This window comes from Neltuma alba, unplaced genomic scaffold (genome assembly GCF_004799145.2).
Source record: "Neltuma alba isolate B1F8T4 unplaced genomic scaffold, ASM479914v2 tig00013563_pilon, whole genome shotgun sequence".
In the NCBI taxonomy this organism is placed as follows: Eukaryota; Viridiplantae; Streptophyta; class Magnoliopsida; order Fabales; family Fabaceae; genus Neltuma; species Neltuma alba.
In genome coordinates this window covers 1-23591 of record NW_021637765.1, presented here as the reverse complement: position 1 = coordinate 23591, position 23591 = coordinate 1, and the positions used below count along the sequence as shown (strand labels likewise).

At 34.4% G+C, this 23591-nt stretch overlaps 2 protein-coding genes across 4 annotated transcripts; both read right to left on the bottom strand.

Moving 5' to 3' along the window:
• Positions 1 to 219: 219 nt before the first annotated feature.
• LOC114738222 (general transcription factor IIF subunit 2) lies at positions 220 to 6329 on the bottom strand. 2 transcript variants are annotated; one of them, XM_028926255.1, is made up of 6 exons: positions 5995 to 6329; positions 3949 to 4057; positions 1955 to 2085; positions 1795 to 1869; positions 1382 to 1528; positions 220 to 530 (listed from the first exon to the last, which is right to left on the bottom strand). In XM_028926255.1, exons 1-6 carry the CDS (start codon positions 6220 to 6222, stop codon positions 426 to 428), a joined length of 795 nt encoding a protein of 264 aa, XP_028782088.1. In that variant the 5' UTR covers positions 6223 to 6329; the 3' UTR covers positions 220 to 425. The 2 variants fall into 2 exon arrangements, with proteins under 2 accessions (XP_028782088.1, XP_028782089.1); XM_028926256.1 differs by having other exon boundaries at positions 3949 to 4064; positions 5995 to 6157.
• A 1708-nt stretch (positions 6330 to 8037) lies between these two features.
• Positions 8038 to 20446, bottom strand: LOC114738237 (alpha-taxilin). Of its 2 annotated transcripts, XM_028926275.1 has the most exons (13): positions 20301 to 20446; positions 18669 to 18884; positions 18443 to 18595; positions 16416 to 16504; positions 15718 to 15826; positions 15350 to 15417; positions 12986 to 13063; positions 11898 to 11962; positions 10646 to 10712; positions 10363 to 10545; positions 9945 to 10001; positions 9725 to 9820; positions 8038 to 8414 (listed from the first exon to the last, which is right to left on the bottom strand). In XM_028926275.1, exons 2-13 carry the CDS (start codon positions 18877 to 18879, stop codon positions 8280 to 8282), a joined length of 1311 nt encoding a protein of 436 aa, XP_028782108.1. In that variant the 5' UTR covers positions 18880 to 18884; positions 20301 to 20446; the 3' UTR covers positions 8038 to 8279. The 2 variants fall into 2 exon arrangements, with proteins under 2 accessions (XP_028782108.1, XP_028782109.1); XM_028926276.1 differs by lacking the exon at positions 20301 to 20446 and having other exon boundaries at positions 18669 to 18900.
• Positions 20447 to 23591: the final 3145 nt, after the last annotated feature.

The window sequence follows — 23591 nt, the reverse complement described above, 5'->3', positions numbered from 1 at the left end:
ACCAGCAATCGAATCTATAGGTGGATTGGTTATCGAGAATTATATATTTACAATCATTATTAACACACACAATAAACATATCAATAAAATCTACCTCTAACAAAATAAAGCCAAGGTTGGTTTGATTAATTTATCTTCAATAAAGTGTTCTTGCCTAAAAATCTCTTATATGTGTGAAGCCAAAAAGCTGAGCGGTAGATGTAAGATAAAGAGACAAGCATGGAAGGGTAATGATTCATTCAAATGGTTAAACCGTGAGGAGACATGCTATAGCAGTTCTGAAACAGACAAAGAAACCCAATTATCCACTTCTTGTGTTCTTGCACTAAACAAATCAACAGGAAAGGAATCAGTGACTTATAGACACAAATTGAAGGGCCAAAAAAGGGTGATCAGGGCATGATATAATCAACCATCTTGGGCATTTAATCATGAGATCTTCTGTATTCGGGCTTCAACTCATATGTGCCCTGATTAGTTCCTTTGTTATTGTAGACACACAGTTCTTTAAGTATATCTTTCACATATTGCTGCAGCAAAGCAAGATGTCAGTCCAGCACTCACAGTCAACACAGTCACAGCCAACAGGATAGATGAATGCTAAAGAAACATAGTTTCAAGATTAGTGGGCTGAATCAAATCACATGGACCGAAAAGCATGTTGAAATGGGTATTATTGAAAAATCTTCTGATACGCTCATTTTATTAATTTTTTGTAGGCTGATTTTGCCTTGGAATTTCTCACAGCGAGAGGACAAGATTTTGGGATATTAACTTATTTCAGGTATTCTAACGAACCACTACTTCATCATCAATCAACAGCATCTGCTATTAAACGGTTTTGGGATTACTCATCAATGGCAACTGTCTGCCATATAGAAGCATGGGTTTCACACAGACATGGTGACCATGGTAGAGGCTTTCCTACTATATATAAAGATAAAAAGATATTTAGGAGTATACAGATTCTTAATAAAATATAACAAGTAAATTTCCCCCAACTCAGTAATACATTATTGACACCTACAAAAGAGTTCTTTCATTTCATATATCATAGTTAAATAAAAGGACTTGATAACAAACATCTTAAAATCTACACTTTTTCTTCTGAAAAATAACTTGAATTTACAAACCCCTAAACTCCATTTACATCGTGTGTGCAGGCGTATCTGAAATACATGCACTTCTCCTAGAAGCAACACATTCTTCACAATTAGACTTGGCATATAGAGTGTAGTCCTTTATACAACTGATGATAACTACTGGCTATTGTCTGACAAAACTTACTTTTCATGAGTGTTCTGCCTGTACATATCTCAAACTAATGTCCCATAAATTAGAGTTGAATATTTAAGAAAAACGTGTCACTAAGAATACATACTTCGGGTTGGTCAGTTTCTTGTATGAGTTGTTTCAAACTCCAGTTTGGCTTCCGTTCAAAGAGCTTAAACAAAATTTCTTCCATCTCTCCACGGTCCCTTCTGGTTCTCTTTGTTTCAGTTGCTTTGGTTGGGGTTTTCTTCTTTTCCTAAATCAACAAAATAGCTTCTGTTAGATCTAGTAAGTACAAAATATATAATAAGCGCTAACCCTTCTACCCCTGGCTCCCAGTCTCCCCAAGGGAAACATAAGCAGACCCAGTCGATATCAAAATAAGCATGTCTGACACACTCGCATACATTTTCATGATTGGCTTAGTCTACGTATGTCAAAGAATCTCTAAAAGAACAAGTCCCTCCAGGCATGGTTCAAGATCTGCCAAAAATCGGGTTAACGAGGAAAAGTAAGACATACACTGGCCCCAGAAGTGGCAAAGGTAATCATCCCAGGCATGGGCCTCATATGAGCCCCATGATCATTGTCAATAACCTGAAAATGAAATTTAGGAAGAGTCAGAGGAAAGAAAATTATCGCATGAATTATTAAATTCATGTTACAAAAGCCATAAGAAAACCTGTATCTGTCTACTTTTGACCATATATTTGTTTGTCCTTTCACGGCAGAGTTTCCCATAGAGTTCAAGGTTTTGATTATGAGGCTTCATGTCAAATTTGTTGAGTATTTTTCCTTCCACACTAATTTTTCCTACAGTTTGACAAGAAATTTCAACTGTTTCAGTCAAAATTTTTGCCAAAATTACAGTACTAGAGGAGATTTATGATATTTTCAGTCTCAAACCAAACATTGCCAGGGGTAGCGTAATAAAGTATATCCTCATTATTCTGATCTCCTCCATTCTTTTACATGTTCCATTAGGAACTATTCAATCTCCACTTGCTCAAGTTAAAGATACATGGGAAAGGTACCTAGGTAAATCACAAACCCAAAGGAAAATAAATTACCACATAAAATGGAATTACATTTAACAGACAATAAATGAATTATTTGACCATTGTTTCAACAATTACCTGAGAAAAATACAAAGTTGGTGCCTACGAATTCACTAGGCAGATATCAATTAAGCTATGAAGTCTAAGTAAAACATATATATTGAAATGTTTTTTTGGTGAAAGTATATATTGAAATGTTTTAATTGACATTAAAATTTCTTCTTCTTTTATTTGTTTGCTTTGTTTTATAAGATAAAATATCTCGTTTGATAGCATTTATAGAAAATCCTCTAAAATAATAATTGAAAAGACAAAACAATAATCTGCCTTGAACAAGAGTAATAGTCAACTTAATTCCAAAACGAGAAAAGCATAATACTGCAGAGTACAGATATCTAATGCAAGCCCTCACTCAAGAATATAGTAGATCCTCCCTGTTTAATTAACTAATTGTTATACAGTAAAAGGTCTGTTGCTTCTGAGGTGTCAATATTTTCAGTGCCAAACTGATTACTATCAAGTAGTCACCCTTCATTTGTATGACGTAAGATTCTTCCTACTTTGACATACCTACATCTCATTCAAAAGTGCTTGAACAAGAATCCATTTTTGTTAAAATAGTCACCATCAACCCAGACATCATAGGAACTAACCAATCAGCAACTTATTGTTTCGCACAGGAAGAGCACTGTCAAAAGTTAAATATTAACGTTCTCTTAATAACCTTTTTAAGACTGGTCTCTCATTTTCGCTCAAAAAGTAACTGCATGAGGTGTCAATATAGAACTTATGCATTAGAAAAAGCTGAAGTTTATAGACAGGATAAGTAGGTCTAGGTATTGAGTTTATAGCTTCAATGGGGGCCAAATTCAAATTCAAAATTAATCGGAAAAGATTAACCATAAAAATCTCCTGGTATAGTGAATATACAAGAGTTCCTCCTCATGGCTGGTTATATTGGGAGTGCAATCATTTCAACATGGGGGAAAAAAAAAAAAACAATTAAACAATGATGATAGGAACCCACGTCCTATAATTACCTAAAGTGGGAGAAATAAGAAGGCAGAGGGGATGATGGCAAAGGAAGTGAGAAGCAGGTCAAAAAGCAGTTAAGGACAGTTTACTGGCAGTTTCCCCGATCACAGAGCACGATGCACAGCAAGTACCACTTAGGTCAATTGTTTTTGAGTTACTTTATGCTTCAGTCATCATGCATCAGTTCTGCTTTACTTCTGTAGTGGTTTTATTGCTTATAAATAGTTGTAGGAATATTGGGAGAGAACGTCTGAAAGATTAACCGGATTATATCTTGGAGATTCTCTTGGATTTATCGGTGAATGTGTTGAGATTCTTTCTCATCTTCCAGTCTTTCACTGTACTGTTTCTTAAATTAGAGTTCATTTCGTGAGAGCACAATAAGCAGATAATGTATGAACAGAGAATTGTAATCAGGCGACAATATCAAGAGTATGTAAGAATGAAAATTGAAATAATCTCGAAAGCATAATGTCAAACCAAGATATAAATTAAAGCAACTGCTTAATTCCTCACTAAAGCAGAGTTCTATTGAAGACAATCAAAATTCAAAACATCTGGTCACTTAAGGATGCATGATTACCTTGGGAAGACTCTGAAAACACGGACATGGGAATGAAATCCTTTGACATATCCATAGCATAACATCTGGGAATATGTCCAGCTTCAGTTCCAGCCAACTCCATGGTAAACTGAGTACTTAAACAATCAATTTCAAGGGAAAGAGTACTGTAGGGAAGGACATCACTTTAATCAGATCTAAAAAATATTAAGATATGGTTACCTTCACATTCAAAAACAGATATATTTAAAATCAATTCATTAAGTGAGGTTAAAGGAAAAAATTTGTCTCCCTCCTTACTTTTGAGTAGATTCCGTTACGCTTGAAATCAAATCATGTGAAATGGTAAATTAGTAAGATTCCTAACGATTTGGGGTGTCAGACTAATTTTGATGTTCTTGACTGCTGTTTGCAACATTTGGAATTGGGGAAGAGGATCTGCTTTAGGGAGTGTGCTAGATTTTATTATATTCATGGACCAGAGAATGACAGCAAAGCAGCCTAGTCATTTTTTATCTCTTCAAATAAAAATGAAAATGTTCAGTTGCGGCATAGGCATTATAGGCTAAGCAACCCAAACTGTCACTACATCAAACAGATGTATCCACATTGGATGGGAGGAAAAAAAAATCCAATCTTAAAGTGTAAAATTTGACAACTTTCCTATGCTAGGTCCTTTTTGTCCTCTCCTCACATCAACCTTCCAAACCATTTTCACACATAGATAATGATATTTAAGGTCCCGCATAACATCAACAATATTAATGGGCCTCAATGGTTGGGCACATTTATAAACCTTAACATGGGTACATCTTCTATTAAGAAATATACGAGGTTACATATTCTTTCCCAAATCTCCAGAAACTATCTTACATCAGTTTCAAATTCAAAAACAAACTTTTAGAGCTGGTTAAGCCAAGAATACAACTCAATCCTCAAGCCCTGCTCCACAAAATCGTGTCTCCATCCACGAAAATTAATGTGTGTACCAAATGCACCTGAGTGTTATTACCTACTAAATCAATGTGACACATTATAGAGCCCTGAAATTCCTTCAAAGAAATTGAGCTAAATCAACGATACAAAAAGCTAAGTTGCTCACAGCACCCAAGGAAAAAAAAGAAAAGAAAAAAGAAGTTAAGTCGCTCAAGCTATTTTATGAGAAATAGGATGCTATCCTTCCGCTGTTCTTTCTTTTCTCCACATTTGACCAAAGGATAAATACCTGCTGTAGAGAGTCCATAAGGGCAAAATTGTAATCACTCAATAGTGCTCAATCACTGTACTATTTTCTTCATCATACTAGAATTGAGATCATGTCTACAATACATGACGATAAAAAAAATACTAAAAGGGGGAAAATTTGGAACGACATTAAGTATAATTCCTTGACTACTGCCAGAAATTTCATTTGAGTTGCAGAAGAAAAGTAAAGAAACCATACAAATGATTGTTTGTTTTAATGCTCATCAAAATAAAAGAAGCTGACGTTAATTTATCATAATTTATGTGCATAATTATAAACTTTTTAGGTCTGTTAACTCTTCCAAGCAACCAAACCGAGCCTACGCACTCAAACTTCATTCACACAATCAAGCAAAAATTCCAGGAAAAGAATATAAAAATCATGTGTGATCAGCGTATTATATTAATCAAAATAGAATATTTAAACCGGGGAGATACGCTGGGTATACATTTTAACTGAAGGACATAAAAACAAAATTAGTCCACTATGGATTAAAAATGAGCGGGCGGCAAGTCCTAGTCCAAATGCCAGAGAAAACATGTAACGTTTGTAAAGAAGGGGAATGTATACTCAAAAAGCAAAAGTTGGGAAAGCTAATTTCGAGCAAAGAGTCTAAAGACTCAGAGCAGGAACAAAGAGGAGTAAAAGAAAAACAGAAACGGACGATACTAAGAGTCAATGCCAGTTTCTGAAACCCTAGAAATCAGAGAATGTAGAACTTGAAGAGAAATTGGGTCTGAAAACCAATGCATGCAGTCACAGAATGATCAATGGGGTCCAAGAAATCACAGAATGAGGTGGTGATGGAAGGAAATAATAACCTGAGGAGAAGAATCATCATTGCAGTTAAGAGGGTCGAGAGAAACGACGACCTTGGCGACCGGGCGAGAAGCGTCGGCGGCATCGGATGGAGGAGAACGGAGGGAGCGAGAGACAAGAGGTGGGCACTTCATGAGCCACACGGCTTTGTCTGCTTTAGTGGTGTCCAAGTACACATTGTTGGCAATAGTTCCGCCACTGCGATTGGGGTTTCCAGCTTTGTCGTCCATGGCGCCACACGCTCATAGACAAGGCCAGAGAGAGAGAGTGTGTAGAGGAGAGGGAGAGGGAGAGAGAGAAAGAAGAATGTATTTGGTGATTTGATTCCAAAATTCGGAAGAACAAGAAACGGTTTTTCAGTGTGTTCTGTTTTCGCGTCGTGCGTTCATATACCCAACGACCAGGTGCTAATAGGTCCCACAACAATCCCGTCCGTCCAGATCCCTCGCAGAAAATATAATTTATTTTTTTTAAAAATAATTCATTTTCTATAACTTATATATTGGGAGAATCACAATAAAGTCTTAAGAAAGAAAAAAAAAATTACAAAACAAATCTTAGGTTATGATTCTTCATTTACAAGTTGTTATTAAGAATTTTTAGTAATTATTTCTCTTCTTTATGACTTGATTGTAATTTTTCCCTATATATTTTCTGTGCAAAGCATAAGCATATATGTAAAAAATTTTGTTAGTATATACTATCTCCTGTTTATAACATAAGAGCTCATTTAATTTTTATTTTGGTTTTAAATACAAAATCTCAATCGACTTGGTCTCCTATATTTTTATTCATTTTTTAAAATAGTCTTTGTAATAATAGTAATTTTAATTAATACACTTGATTAGTAAGAATACTTTAGAAAAGACAACACCTATTTTTTTTATAAATAACTAACTTAATTAATTTTTTTTAATCTACTTAAATTAGTCAACTAACTTTTATATTAAGAACTAGAGGTAGTATTTATTTTGACTCTACATCTATATAGACTAATAATTTTTAATAATAAAAAGTAAACCTAAATATGTTTTTAAATATATTATGTGAAGAATATAAGCTGCCCTGTATATATGTTATCAATTTCATTATACAAATTGATTATGATGATTAATGTTTTAATAAATAGCGTATTTCTGAAAAGAAAACTCCTTATCCATAAAATTTTTTGGATCAATGCCTTGTCGACAAAGTTAATTTCGTTCCCACAAAATGTAACAGTGGAGAAGGTAGTTGCAACACCTTTGGGACGTTAGAGGAGTTGGGTAATTTCATCAGGGAAAAAAAAAAGATTTGGGTAATTTTTTATTAAATCCTTAGATAGTACCAAAAAAATGTGTAGTATATTTAATTAATTCTTTTTTGATAAAATTTTTTTATTACTTTATTAAAGAGAAAATAGAAGATGCCTCACTCATGACATGTTTTGTAGTTTTGATATTTAATTTATTTAACATTCTTCTTATCCTAAATGTATGAGTTAGTTAGAAAGTTAATTTTAATCTTTAATATAAAACCTCAATTCTTTTTCTTCATATCTATCATTTTCTAAACTAATTTATTTAATTTATAAATTCAGATGCAAAAATTATATGTAAGAATATTTTAAGAAGATTAGGTAGCATTTGTTAGAATTTAGTAATTTATTTAATTTCTTAATTTACTCCAATTAATTAAATAGCTTTTACATTAAAAACAGTATAACTACATGAAATATTTTTTTGTATTTTCAGTTGTTATCATTTAATAACACGAAAAATATTTTGAATTATAAATTGTTTCATTGTATTTTAATTCCTTATTTTAACCTATTTTGCACACAAAGCGACTTCTTAAACCCAAGTACAGGTTCATTAATACAAGCCTTGCCTCTTCCTGCCTCTACTCTCTTGTTATTGGGAGATGAGAAGTTTGTAACCATAATTCTGACATATCATATGCAAAAATAATAAATTAAAAATAAAATAATTTTGAACCGCTCATTCAGAACTGGGTCTTACCAATACTCGATCCTGATGAAGAAAAGTATTTATAAAATCAGATCCTTACAAATAATCAAATCGTAAAGATATTCCAAGAGAATCACAAGAAAAACTAGAAAATAAAATCAGATCTTCTAATAGGATGGGTCAACAGAAGAGAAGTTAAACAAGAAAGCACAACCTGAGAATAATTGCAATATATCAGTAATAATGGAAAGATTAGAATTTCGCAAATACATGATAATAATTTTTGAGACATGGCTTCAAGGAGATAGTTCATTGACATGTTCTTAATAAGCTCTTGTTCATGTTGGAACTGAGTTATCACTCTTGCTCCCTGATAAATTTTGCTTCCTTTCTGCCTGAAGGGATCTGCATAACGATTCCAACTTTTCTTTCTGATTTTTTGTTTTCTCCAGCTGTTTCTTCAAGCGCTCACGCTGCTCAAGGGAAAAAATATCACCATTTTGACAATAAATAATCACAATGCTCAAATCGCATGGGAGATTAAAAATATAAGAACGAAAAAGCAAAACATTTCCAAAGAAATGTTAATCTTCTCTTACAGATGTGAGTCACAAATTAGGGGGGGAAAAGTGCATGGGGAATCCAGAATGGATATTAGTCATACTTTTAATTTTCCTGAATTTTCAATAAAAAATGATGGCTGTTTTTAAAAAGCTACAACTTCTACAAATCATGCCAAATGATATATGAGAAAAGAAATTATCAACAAAACTTGGATTTTAACTTCTCATATCCATGTATTTCTTTCTTCTAAAACAATTCAAGCTAATAGGGAATTCAGAAACTTGACATTATGCTCTTGAACCAGAGATTTGCTATTTTAAAACTAGCTAAAAGATAATTAATCATGCCAGGAACTCAATTCTAAAGGGCCAAAAAGATTAAGGGACTTCTCCGCATAATAGCATTATTTTCCCAGGTATCACGGATGCCTAAGGATAAGGCATGGTGCTTAAATCATATTCTTGATCGGACAATGCAGAATTGTTAAATAAATTGTATAAATAATATTCTAAAAAGCTGGCAAAGTTGAAAATTCAGGGAAGTGGCCCATGCGGGATATCCATGCTAGTGGATTGTAAAATGAGAACATCTCATGTCTCCATGCATCTTATATAGCTTCAGTGCTGCTTAGTGGTATTACTGAATGGTCCTCGATAGTGACTTCATCAACCACAAGAAAGATATGGCATGCTATCTGCCAGATATGGAGCCGAGAATATTAGGAACTAGGCTACTATGGATAGACACCTGTGTAGATCGTCCAAACAAAAACCTCGAATAACTATCACTAAGAAGGAGAATCTGCAATAATCTAAAAATATGACAAAGGTGTGTGGTCTCTTTTACTGGAGAAGGGATATGGTAGTTGGCCACTTGGAATGGAAATGCAAGCAGCAGCTTTAAGGCTCTAAGGCGTAAGCTAAGTACCCAGGTAGGAATGTTGGATAACCAGATAACACCCAATGGATACCAAAAAAACTAACCTAAAAAGGCGCCCATAAGTCGTAATATGTGAGAATATCTGTAAATTCAAGGTTACAGGAATTTACACATGATGCAAGTAAGTTCATAAAGCGTAAAAAATCACGTTGCGCAATTAGGTAGACTGAACTCTGTATGCATACATGGAAGAACGGGATGCTAATGCTGTCCTCGCAGACTGAATGGTAAATTGCCCAGAATATAAGACCAACATGCAAATGGGGTAAACATCGTATACCTCATCAACTAACTCTATGAGAGTAACATCAGACTTCTCAGTTTTACTCCTCAAAAATTGATTCTCCTTTTTGAGTTCCTTGATTGATTTTGTCATCTGAATGTTTCCAGAAAAACGAAAAAAGCAGATAACTTTAGAATAAAATTCCTGCAAACTACATAGGGACCAGCAAACATGACTTGTGAACACATACAATTTTTTCAAAGAAAATGTCGTGTACCTTCTCAATCTCTTGTTTAAATGTTTCAAAAACCTCATTGCTCTTTAACAATGCTTCCTGAAAAATCAATGCATAATAAGGAACAAGTCACGTTCAGGCATAAACTACACACACACATGTATCAAGTAATTCAAGAGGGGGTCAAACAATTGAATAATGAAAAAAAGGGCCGATAGTAATGTCTCAAACTAAAGCCTCCATCAATGTATGGCTCACTTAACAACCTTTTCTTTTCTGGGGATAAAAGAAAATATAATTATTTTCAACACTCAAATCAATTTTTCCCCCTCCGCCTTGAAAACCAACGGGTTTCAAATTACACCATTAAAGCAAAGCGAAGTTTTCTACAACCAGTGAGAAGACTGCTGTGGCTTTAATTCAGATTGCACAATGATATATGAAACAGAATCGTATTAACCTGGAATTGTTGGAATTTTTCTCCATCAGCAGTGAGCTGCAAGCGCAAATTTTTCTCAGTTGCCAGTAGCTGAGACACTTGTTCTGCATATACTTTCATCTGAGACTGTTCCTGAATCAATTTTTCCTCATATTGCTTAATTTTCAAATCAGCAATCTGAAGCTCCAAAGCCTTCTGCTTCAACTGTGGATTTGAATACACAATCATGGAAGTAAATATCAGCTGCAAAATTTTTAAATAGAATTATACCAAAAAAGTCAGCCACACATGTAATAAATTCCACCTTCTGGTCATATTGTTGCTCGGATAGTGTATATTGATCAGCAAGCTGCTTCAACTTGTTTCTTAACCTAAATAAGGAATATATATATATATATTTAATGCTAACAATAATACTGCTATCGGACCATAAAATAAATCAATATTCTTGACCTTTTTGTTCCATTATAGATACTCAAACATGAAGTGTAACAAAAATTATAGGATGATTAATTAAGAACACATGAACAGAGAGAAACAAATTAAAGATGAGCACAAATCAAAATTGTCAACACTATGAAATGCTGTCTGCTACATTCTTTTATATTGAATTTTCATATAGTTCAAGAAAAAAAATTAGAATAGAAATTGGAAGGGAAATCTTTCATACAATTTTATTTTACAGTAAAAAATATTTTATTTGATGTTGATGAAGTTCATATAAGTGTAAAAATTATTTAGTAACAAACGAAATTATACCAAGAAGAAGTCAGTTTAAATATAGTTATTAATATTTTGATTAACCAACTTGTCAGTTAAAGTTTTTCAGTTGGAGCAGGCTAACAACCTGAGACGGTATAAATAAGGGCTAATCAGCGAGTTGGGGCACCTGACCATTTCCCACTCCTACGTCACGAACAGAAAAACATATGAAACGATTACCAGAACAGAAGGAAAAAGGAAAAAGAAAAAGAGCTCTCAGGAGAGGGAAATGAAGAGGGGAGAGAAGAGAGAGATAGAAGGAGATGAACAACAGAGCAGAAAGGATTTAGAAAAAACTCAATATACCACATGGACTATGGACCAAGAAAAAAAAAAAAAAAAGAGAGGATGAAGCATGAAATGAAGTCTACAGACCGAGTTCTTGCAGAATAGACCTGGAAATAAGCATCATATTATAAAATTCTTATGATCAGTGCTCAAAACCGTTCTCATGAATCATGATAACATAAGAGAGTAGCATGGTCCAAATGGAAAATGCAAGACCACCTACAGAGGTAGACCACCAATATCTGACAAAAAATCTACCCCCAACACCCATCCCCCACAGAGGAAAAAATCTTCCAATCCCAGTCCCCGTCCAAGGTAACCCACATTCAGATTTATGAGCATGTAAAATTAGCATCCCTATCTAGGAATGCAGTAGTTAAAACACATTCCATTCTATCTCAAATTATAGCAAGATAAAGCAAAAAGAAAGTAGCGGTACTGATGGAAAAAGATGTGCAATCCCAAGTTCCCTAACCAATGACCAATCATAACATCCAAGGTCTTACATTTCATTCTCCTTCAGCTGAGAAAGGCACTCATCCTTTTGTTCTTCAAGCTTAATTCCCACATCCTGTAGAAAAGAGCAAGCGAGACTAAAATAAGAAAGCAAAACATAGGGAGAGAACAAAACTCAATTCTCACAATGAATACTGGATGTTCAGAGAAAACATCGTAGGTGATTGATTTATGTGATTAGGATATTAATTGATAGCAGTACAAAGGTAATTGCTTCTCCCTAATTGATTATACACAGGTATGGAATAAAAGACAAAATATGTTTAAGCTCTACAACCTTCTCTTCCACTCTATTATTTCTATTCATTACTTTTCTCTATCTGCATCTTCAGCCACCCATCAATGCAGAGGCAAAAGCTATTTTTCTGCTAAGGAATAAAATTAACTAAATATAACCTGCTCTGACAGAAAAAATAAAACGTAGAAAAGCAATTTCTGTTGCAATTTTTGCCTTCGGTGTCCTTTGTGTCCCCCTCATGGATAAGCCTTGGGCCTTCTTAGTTAGAACGGATGGCATTCTTTGTTACTAGTAAAAAGGAAAAACAGGATTTATTGTTGAAATGAGAGAACAATGTCAGAAAAATACAAAAGACAAAGGATAGGAGATCCTCCCCAAATAAAGTTGAGACCCTCAGGTCCGTTTGGTATGAGAAATGGAGGTGAGGAAAAATTTTAATGAACTCAATTTAAAAAATTAAATAAGTGAAGTTAAAAGCTTTTAATTAATTTTTCTTACGCTGTTATCTTACATATTCTCTTCATCAAAATTTTATAACCTCACTTCTCTAATTTTTTAAATTGAGCTAATAAAAATTTTCCTTTCCCTCCAGTTTCCTCGTATCAAGTTCAAACATAGGGTCAAAGAGCGCATGAAAATAAACCTATCCCAAAGATGATGTGATAGAAAAAACTTTTAATTAAAACAAATTGCATTGTCTACCGAAAAAGGAAAACAAAGAAAGAAATTCCATTAAATTTGACATACCATAATGGAAGATAAAAAGCTCAGTATACCACATGCAAGTTACTTAAGACTATATCTCAGACTCTGAAGAAAAATAAGCGACCAGGATCAAACCTTTATTGCATCTTGGAACTTGGCTGATAAGTCTAACCTCAAGTTTTGTCCCTCAGTTGACACACGTTTGCATTCTTCCTGAAAATTAACAAAACAGTCTAAGTCTTTCCATTAAGAAAGCCATGATGTAAAGCCTGAAGTCGGTTGAACCAGAATCTCATAAAACTTCACGGTAATCTTCAAAGAGAACAGGCAAAAGTACTAAAGTAGAGACAATATCAGATTGAAATGTAATTGGAAACCCAAATCCATTCCATATGATGATTTTTAGTTGTTACCATCATATTTGACAAACAAAAGCATTAATAATAACATTTTGGTTGGTTCCCATCAGATGTGCACAGATGGGGAAAAAAATAAAAAATAAAAAATAAAAGGGAGGATGCCAGATTAATATAATATCGTCCCTATTATCCGTTGATCATTTCTTCTTGCCTCAAAATGAAATTGGCCACTATGGTTTTTCTTTTTTTCTTTTTTCTTTTTTTTTTTTAAATATCCGGCCAACTCAGACTTGGTATTGTTTTGGCCCAAAAAGCAAAGTTCAAAAAATCAGACTGGACCGGCCAGTTGTCCGATCTGGTTTACCTCCTAAACTGGAGAAAGACCAACCTAGTGTAACCTGACCTAAATTGGGGTGACCCGGTAAAAACCGAAGTAACCAAGTGGTTTGGCGGGTCACGTTGGGTCACTATATTTTTACCCAGAAGAGAAGGAAGGGAGGAAGGACAAAGGGAACAGGAGGACAGAGTTCGGAGGTTTGATCTGAAGGGAGAAACCATGGAAGCTGCTAGAAGTTGAAGAAGCAAGACCATGGTGCTGAAGAATGAAGAAGGAATGGTCACCCGCACAAGGCACAATAAAGAAGAATGAAGAGTGAAGACGAAGACGCTATGGGAAGTTCAAGAATGAAAGGCAAGGGAAGAAGAAAAGCATGTCAGTATTAGACTATTAGCCCCTGCCCTCTAGCTAGCGTGTTAAACACTGAAGCAAAAACGGAAGAGAAAGAACAAAAAAAAAAAGTGGGTCACATGTAGGGATTTAAAAATGGAAATGAAAAGAAGAAATAATTTATGTGCATAAACAATATAATTTGTATATTTTAAATAAAATTAGATTTTTTTTCATATTTAAATATGAATATTTTATACGTTTTAATTAAATTTTATTATTTGAATCATTCCCAATCTGACCTATTAACCCCTGAGCCACTGCTTCGACCGATTCATTATCCAGTCTGGTTTTTTGAACCTTGCCAAAGAGTCAAGCATTATGTCACCCAGGTTGGGCTAGGCCACAAGCCGTGATTTGTAGCCTAAAGGGTTTGAGCTGGACATAAGGTAGGGTCAAACCCAGCTGACAAACAACCCTAAAGGTAGCAGAGACAGATGATACACAGCTCCATGAAAGAGGAACTAGTTTTAAGCAACATAGTCTGCCACCCATCTAACTTAAAAGACAATTGATCTCAAAACCAAGTGTTTCAAGAATCACTATGGTCATAAAAATGAACACAAAACCAACCATTGAATGCACGAGAATCCTGAAGTCAGCCCGTGATTCTAAGCATGACTCTATTATATGCTCATAACAAAACCTAGATGGACTAAAAGGACAATTGTAAACTCGTGCATGAAGTATGTCATGATCAACCTAGTATACATTTAGACAAATTGATGTTGCACTGAAAAGAATTTAGTGAGGAGAATAAAGAAATGAATCATAAAGCTATATGGATATTTGGAAATAATCAAAGACAGCTAAACTTATCAAGAAAAGCTTATAGTTCTTCACTTTGGAGCAAGGTGAGAAGGCCACATAAGTTGCATTCCTTCTGTAATAACTAGCAGAGAAGCTAAGAGAGAATGCAGATGAGGACACAAGTAATACGAATTTCATTTAGTTCACTAACAAATAATGTTGCCACAGAGATATTTGTTTCCACCAATATGGGTGGGTGATAAGGAAATCTTTTAAACAGTGTTTGCCATGTAAAAATCAACTTAACATGTTTGCTCACATAAAATATGAAGATATGATTACAAATCTATGACAGGAAAGGAAATGTGGCTGAGGAGGACATTGAGGAGGGGCAGAGAGGTAATAGATGCCACAGATAGAAGACACAAGATGCAGTATGGATGATGTACGAGTGCCATAATAGCTGCAAACAGAATTAAGTTGTACACAGGAATACGTATGGTGATTTATTTAGAGGGTTCAAGTTTCCAGCAAGCGCTGCATGTTTAATCAACGGATCATAAGTACATAATATAATATATGAAAGGCAACTACTTTTTCAGTGAACTGCATCTGGAAAACTATACAATCAGTTTAAAAGGTCTTGGTGCTATAGAGACATACCATGAGCATCTTATTTTGACGCTGTAGCTCCCTGCACAGTGACTCAAGCTTATCTCGCACAGCAAGGGCTGCAAATTAAAAGGGAAAAAGTTCATGGACAAAATAAAGCTTATCTCACACAGTGGGCGACAATTTTTTTTTTTCAATAGTCACAATTAACTACGGGGAGCATTCTCCACAGAATCTTATCTAGTCTCAAAGTATCTATACAGGTCTAAAGGCCCATTCGCCAGCAGATGTGGCTCTTATCTTTTACTTCAACTTATCTTCTGTCTATGAAACCTGGACCAATTCACATCCTCTCGTCTTACCCCTTTTCAAGATGAAAAGATAATTATGAAAAGCTGAAAATGTTCGTGCTGACATACCTGCATCTCTTTCTGCCAATACTTGTTGATACTTGAGCGTAAACTCTAACAATTCCTTTTCTGACTTAAACATACGCTTTGTACTCTTCCGTTTTGTTTCAGCAGGTTCCTGAAAATTTAAGTTCTTTTGAGATTGTTGTCATTCAATATTGGAAGGTAAAAGGATAGATCAATTCCAGTTTTGCATTCATTGCTGGACAGACACAAAAGATCAACTACCTACTAGGGTTTCACTGTTAAAGCTCCTTTCCTCTACGAATTGTAAAGGAAAAGTTACTTGGCGCTTGCTGTCACTATTCTTTTGTTATGCAATACTAGATTCTTGCAAGTTAAAAGATCCCACTTAGTTTAGATTTTTCACTAAATTTTTTGTGAAGCATAGATTCTCAATATACATGGACTACCACTCCTGGATGTGTTAACAAGACAAAAAAAAATTAATTACAATTTAATGCCAACCCGCTATCTGCACAGTTATCATGGGTTGTAGCAAGAAAGAATGGCAATCATGAAACAATAATAAAGAATCACGAAGTTAATAAAAAATGTCTGCATAATAATATTACCAACCAAGTCATTGATGTGGAAGTTGGATTCAATAACTAAGAAGATGTAGAGGAAAAAGAAGATATATGCCAGCCATTGATGTGTCAATATGTGAATGAATGACTGGGAATCAACAGAGTTGGTTCACTAACAGGTTTTTTGGTTTTTGAAGAATCAGCAGTCTCCGAAGAATGTGAATTTTTTTGAGGTATAACTTTTGCTTCCGAACAATCACCAGTGGCTGCAACAGCAATGAGCGGTAAGGGCAACAAAGCCATGTAAGATTCAGAAAATAAAACTGTCAGATAGAGGAATAAATACCCTACACTAAAACATGGAGATCTGTTAGCATGTATTAGAACGGGTTTGTAGAAATTGGCAAACCTAACTGATTCATTTCATTAGAGCACAAAAAACAAACATGCCATCTGCTCAAGCATAGAAGGAAATCAATAGATTATTTCAGTTTACAAAATCATACCAAAGATTTAGAAGATATATGGCATGGTACAAGGTCTACAGTGCAAAGGAATAAGAGAAGTTAGTCAATGAATTGTTATTACAATTATCCAACAGATAATTTAAGATCTTGTTCAATTCATTTTGCTTTTAATACAGAAGATTTTTAACCCTGACAAAGGGATAGCAAAGTTCAATGGTCAAGCCTCAATAAATAGGATTGTTCAAAAAAAAAAAAAGCAAAATCAAAAGGCAATATATCCCAATTTCACTCATGGTTCTTCCCAACAAATATGAAAATCTAATTTTGCTAATATGTATACTTTATGACCTGGAGTGCTGGGAAGAGATGTTACCACATGACGATGCAATTGATGGAAATGTTATGCATATGAATTGCTAGAACCATGAGTGCAAATTAGGTTTGTTATTAGACCGATGATACAATATGACAGTGAATGTCAGGCATTAAAGGGGAAAAAAGAGCAAAAATTTTGGGAAGTAGATTAAGGATACTGAAATGGATGTGCAATAAATTGTATATGGAGAGAAGTTGACATGGGATCTAAGAACAATAAATTGGTAAGAAATCATTTATGGTGGTTTTAATATGTGTAAAGAAGAATTCTAGGGGGCCCATAAGGAGTTAAGCAAATGGTCTTTAGCCCTAGGAAGAGATGTAAATGAAAACAAAGAGGGCATTCTAAGAAGTTATCAAATGGGGATCTCTTCATGAATAATATATCCAAAGAATTAGCTATTGATCGAGCACATAGCTTTGTGCAATCCATATAGTTGACTTCAAATTGTGGAATAAGGTTTGTTGTTGTTGTTGTTGTATGATCTAGAGGGCCAAAGACAAATCCTTGAAACATGATGAGATCCCATTGATCATTGAAATGGGGGAAAGGATGGTACAGTTATCTGAAGAACTACTTGTATCACTCCACAAAAACCTTTCAATGGTCCAAGGATTGCTTTAAATAGACACTAGGGAGACACTTAATCCAATGGCTACCATGACTAACAACTTTGGCTAACTATATTATTATATTGGAACAAAGGGACATAAAGAAAAGAAGATGCCAATCATAAATGCATCATCTAAAACAAGAAACTACTGAAAAATTACACCTATGCTCCCCCAATCCCCCTCTCCTACTTATGAGAAAAAAATTCCATGGATAAGGATAGAGAAGGAAATTGTGATAGTTGAATGCGTGAAAATTTGAGGCCAACAATGCATCACAAATTCAATCTGCTAGAGAAAAGCATTGGTTTCAGGATCTTTTGAGTGGGTTTGCAAAAAGCTGATCCGTTTTTTGCCAAAAAATTGTAAGATCATACTTTTTTGTCAGTAAATAATCACTAAAAATCCATCAATGTGGCAGCCCACTTCCCCAGCAGCATACTAATACATAAATGTCTACCAGGAGAAAATGAATAAAAGAAGAGAACAGAAGACCAACCAAAAGAGAGAGGAAAAAAAAAAGAGAGAGAGAGAGATTTATACATCATCACCACGGATTGGACTTCAAAACATCAGTAGATGAATCCTTGGCACCATATGAAGAATGGTTTAACATAAAAATCATAAAGAAATTTCTCAATTCAAGATCAAGATCTTAATCATATATCTTCCATAACGGGTAAACCCAATTAGCATGTAGTTACAACACCTATGTAAAGAGTGAAATGCATCAAGGCAAACAATATTTACTTCTTTCAGAGCTTTGACGTTCTCCCTGATGATCTTTCACCTCACTGCAACTGGATAGTGGAACCTCAGAATCAGAATCACCCACAGAAGGGGGAACCTGTATACTTTCTGTCTGCTGCATCAAGCTACTACAGGGAACCTCCACTGAACAATCTGATGCACCAAAAGTATGAAGTTTAAATATGGGAATAAAAGGAGTTCTGAGTTGCTCACCAGTCTTCCTTACCATGATTGTTTTGATATTCTTTTACTGCCAACTCGTTTGATGAGTCATTAGAATGGCCAACATCTGATGAATCACTATCCTTATAATTATTCAGCAGCTTCTCTTGCTCAGGTTTTGGAGTTGGAGGAGCAAGAGGCTCTGTAGTGCTATCAACAAACCCATCTGGCAAGGAATCCACTTCGGGAAGCTGATTTGCATCCTGATTCTGCATTTCACCTACATGTCAAACATCCTTTCTTCAAATTACTTAAATACAGCAGAAGTAACTTCTAAAATTTTAATTTCTTTCCAAGATGTTAAGGAAACACGCAAACTAAAGGCATGACCACTTCTGAAATTCTAGCTACGTCGCTGTGTTGCTTTTATATTTTATTACAATAAGCAAAGATGAATACTTATCAAAACACCTATGATGTTTTCTAATTTAATCTGGGATTCAAAAATGTGTTGCTTAACAACTAAGCATATCGTAACCTTCATCAAATAGCAACGAAATTCTTCAACCAAAGTCTAAGAAGCAACCTACAAAGTGCTGTGATATTCCTTAGTTCTAAGCGTGAGATATAGATTAAACAAGATGCCAACCTGTGTGGAAATGAAGTATAACACTTAAAAAAGAAGGGAAGTTTGGAAATTTAGAACCTTGGCTGAGAATCCCTACCAGCCAAGCAAGTAACCAGATATCAAGAAAACATCCACCAACACCCCCCCCCCCCAACAACAAAAAAAAAAAAAAAAAAGAGAAGAAGAAAAAACAACAGAAACACTCAAGGAAGGACTTAAGTCCATTAAGAATGGCAACCTGATTTTGGTACCCTTCCACCTGATAATCAGCCAAAAGTGATCTTAGACTGCTGTACAAGGATTGGCTAAGATCATGAATGAACATGTAATAATAGCCTAACAGGCATGATACGCAAGTACATTTGACTTCCTATAATTCGTTTTGGGTGAAAGTAACACTTCACTTCTGCCCAGGCGTAATAATAGATGAACACTTAAAAACACATTGTAGGTTATGGGAGAAAGTGTTGTCACATTTTACCTGAGTACAGAGTGTTATCATCATTCCAGCAGGATTGATGGAATGAAACCCAGAAAATGTAAACAACGAAAAAAGAAATCGTTTCCAAAGTAATATTCAGTTAAGTGTTCGACTGTAGATGACTAATGGTGAAAGAAATTATCTTTTGAATCCCTTTGCCGTTCTGTTCATGGAGCTTTCGAAGGAGCTTCTTTTTTCACCGACATGAATAGGTATTTGGTGGCACCTTGATATAACAAAATTCAGGTGCCATCTCTCCTCCACCCCCCCTTTCTGTTCTTTCTCCATCCAAATTCAGTTCAATGTAAAGTAAGCTTAGCAGTAAAAACTATTCACCTAAAAAATATGAAATGAATATCGCTCACCGCTCAGAAATCAAAGGAAAAATCAGTATTGCTCGTTAACGGTTAACCCACAAAATAAATAGCTAAAATCCAAAACCATACACCGAGACAGCTGATATGCAACAATCAATGGCATCATCAAGCGATCTGGGCTTTTCAGAACCAGAAAACAGAGATGAATCCAAAATATATATATAGAGAGAGAGAGAGAGAGACAAAGAAGAAATAATTAGAGATATCTACCACGGATATACAAATTGCTCTAGCTGCTCCCGCGGAGGTTGTGGCGCTGGAACTTGAGTTGGTAAATGCACTAGCAGTCGCAGGTGGTGTCTTCAGCTCTGACTCAAAGGTTTCAAAGGAACATTCTTCCCCTCCAAATATACCTGGTCCGGTACTACCCTTGCCACCGTTACTCTTTTTCTGCTGTGCTATCTTTGTTAGGAATCTCTTTTTTTTTTTCTTGGTTAAAAAAAAAAGAAGGAGGAGGCTAGTGTTCGGTGTTCCATTGGGTAAAAATGCATTTTTATTTTAAAATTAAAAATAGATAAAATTGTTGAAAAGTCCTTATTTTAAAATATAGTTCTTCTTAAAAAGACTTGAATAGAACTCTTTTTTTAATAGGGAAATAACGTGTAACATATCTTCATTACAAATAGTTTTCATTTTGTATGTGAAAATAAATTGCACACACCTGGATAAAAAGTTGCAAAATGAATTGATCAAGTACTTTTAAATAATAAATAATAAGGGGAATTTGTTTAGCAATTTTTCTCAAGTTTTCATATTTATGATATCAAAAATATTGTTATTCGTAAGAAATGAGGCTTGAGAAGGAGAAATTAAACAATAACTCATCTTAGGCTCCAAGATCCGTTGACGAGTTTGAGGATTACTTGAGGATTTAAAAAAGAAGGCTCCACCTGCACCTAAAAAAGAAGGCTCCACTTCGAATGGGCCCCAGATTCCAAGCCCATAATTGATAAGCACTTGCCGATCATGATCCATCAACTATGGGTCTGTTTATATCAGTGATTAAAAAAGTAGCTTTTGAAAAAATAAAATTGGATAGAAACTAAATTGGATAAATTAAATTATGTTTGGATTGAAATTCAAAAAAACTAGTTTGCAAAATTAAGATTGATAAAAAATTGTTTGGATTATGATTGAGTAAAAGTAAGTTTGGTTGTAAAATTACCAAAATGGGTATGAGTTTTAATAAATAATGAAACATGATTAAAAAAATAATTTCACATAATACAATGAAATTAAAATAATTTAATATGAAAATTTCAAATTTAATGAGTGAATTAAAATTCAAAACTTTAGAGAAGTCATAAAAAATAATTTAAATATAAAGTAAAAGTATATTTCTAACTTATTTATTACTTTCAACTAATTTTGACTGATTTTTTGTTATCTACAAATTAGTTATTTGAGGCTTATAATAAGAACCAAAAGAGGTAATAAATTTCTTAATTTTTTCTCTCTCCATGTTTCAAAAGCTATAAGTCATAAGCTGTTAATTTTAGCTTATAGCTTGTTGTAACTTTTTATACAAAAGTCAGATTGGCCAATCGCTCAACCAAACAGCATCAAAATTTGCAATTGTACTTTTCAGGCTTATAAGCCACTTATGATGCTTAGAACGCCCAGCCAGACAGGCACTATATCTATTTATCAACAAAGCCCAGTATAGTTGGTAGATGGCCAGTCCTTTAAATATGATGTCTTGGGTTTGAATCAGGCCATGAGCAAGAAAGAGGCTTTGTTGAAAGTAGGGGTGTTCATGGGCAGGGCTGGGCAGGGCATGCCCCTGCCCGATGCCCAGCCCGAAAAATGAGCGGGCTGCATTGCGGCCCGCTGCCCTGCCCTGCCCATAGAAGCCCTAACCATTTTCGGGCTGGGCAATAACGGGCTGGGCAGGGCGGGCTTCCAAGCCCAAATAGTGATACCTTGGTGAAAATTTTTAGTTAAAGTAAAGGTATCTTATAACAATTATAAAGAAATAAATACTTGAATAAACAATAAATTCAACAAATCAATAACTTTGCTTTGTTTTAAATTGATATATCTTTTAATATAACACTAAAGTGAGCTTGCTTTTGCATATTTGTAAGACAACCAACAATAAAAACAAACTAAAAGATACTAAACCAAATTAAAAAAAATTAAAAAGATACTAAGAAGGAAGAATTACGCATACCACTAAATGTATTTATGGCAAATAAAAGAGGGGAGAATAATATATATTATATTTATATATATTATTAAGTATTTTTGGCAAAAAAAAAGAATTATAAAATATATATATCACGGCAGGGCCAAATGGGCAGGCAGCATACCATGCCCGCAGCCCTGCCCTGCCCATAATATGCCCAGCCCAAAAATGCCCATTTTTCTTTGGGCTATTTTTTTTCCGGGCTGAGCAGGGCCATTTTCTTGCGGGCTCGGGCGGGCATACCGGGCTAGCGGGCTTGATGAACACCCCTAGTTGAAAGAGGCAAAACCCACTTTGATGATCTCTACATCTTAAAGGATTAGTCTTTAGCTATTGACTGAGAAAACCACTTGATTTTTGAGGAAAACATTATATCCACTTTTTTTTAATTATAAAATCCACTTTTAAATAAGATCAAAAGTATGTGCGATTTTTATATGATTAACTTTTTTTCACCAAAAAAAAAACTCTACTTATATAATAGAGAGAGAAACATTAATTATAAAGGTAAACTGGGGGGGGAAAGGATAAAATTGGAACTAATTTGGTGAGAAAAATTTAAATTCTAACCAATTTCTTATAAGAGTAGATAATTTTGAATTATATTTAAAATCATCAGTAATATTATATAAGAGATATAACGTGTATCATGTATTAATTAATAATTCAAAAAAAATATACACGGTCAACTTCTTTAAAAAAAAAGCATTAAACTTTGAGTAGAGATTGAATATCAACCTTCAAACAGGTAGATTTTGATTACTCAAGTCATGATTAAAATTTAAGCCCTTCTACAAAGCCCCATTTTGTGCTTTTGTGTTGAGCGTGTGTGAAGTCACTAGTGAAAACCAATTTCCCACTGACCTTAGATGATACCCCATCCAAATGTGCATGCTTTGCCTCACCAACAAATGCATCACAATTAAGCACAACAGATTGTCAGATTCTGTTGGAGGTTTTAAATCAGCATGTTTGTACACTCGCCCTCCTTTCTGTCAAATTAGTCTGACTTGGCAGCTTAGGAATGTTTGGGAAGCTTCTTAAGTTAAGTTGTCTCATAATATATACTCTTTCCGGTTCTTAATATAAGAACCCGTTTGACTTTTGTTTTAGTCTTATACATAAGTCTCCAATTTACTTTATCATTCTTATTTATTTATTTATTTAAAATAGTCCTTGTACTAATGATAGTTCTAATTAATATCTTAATTAGCAAGAATACTTTAGAAAAAATAATACCTATTTATTATAAATAACTAACTTAAATAATTTTCTTAATTTACTCAAATTAACCGACTAGCTCTTATATTAAA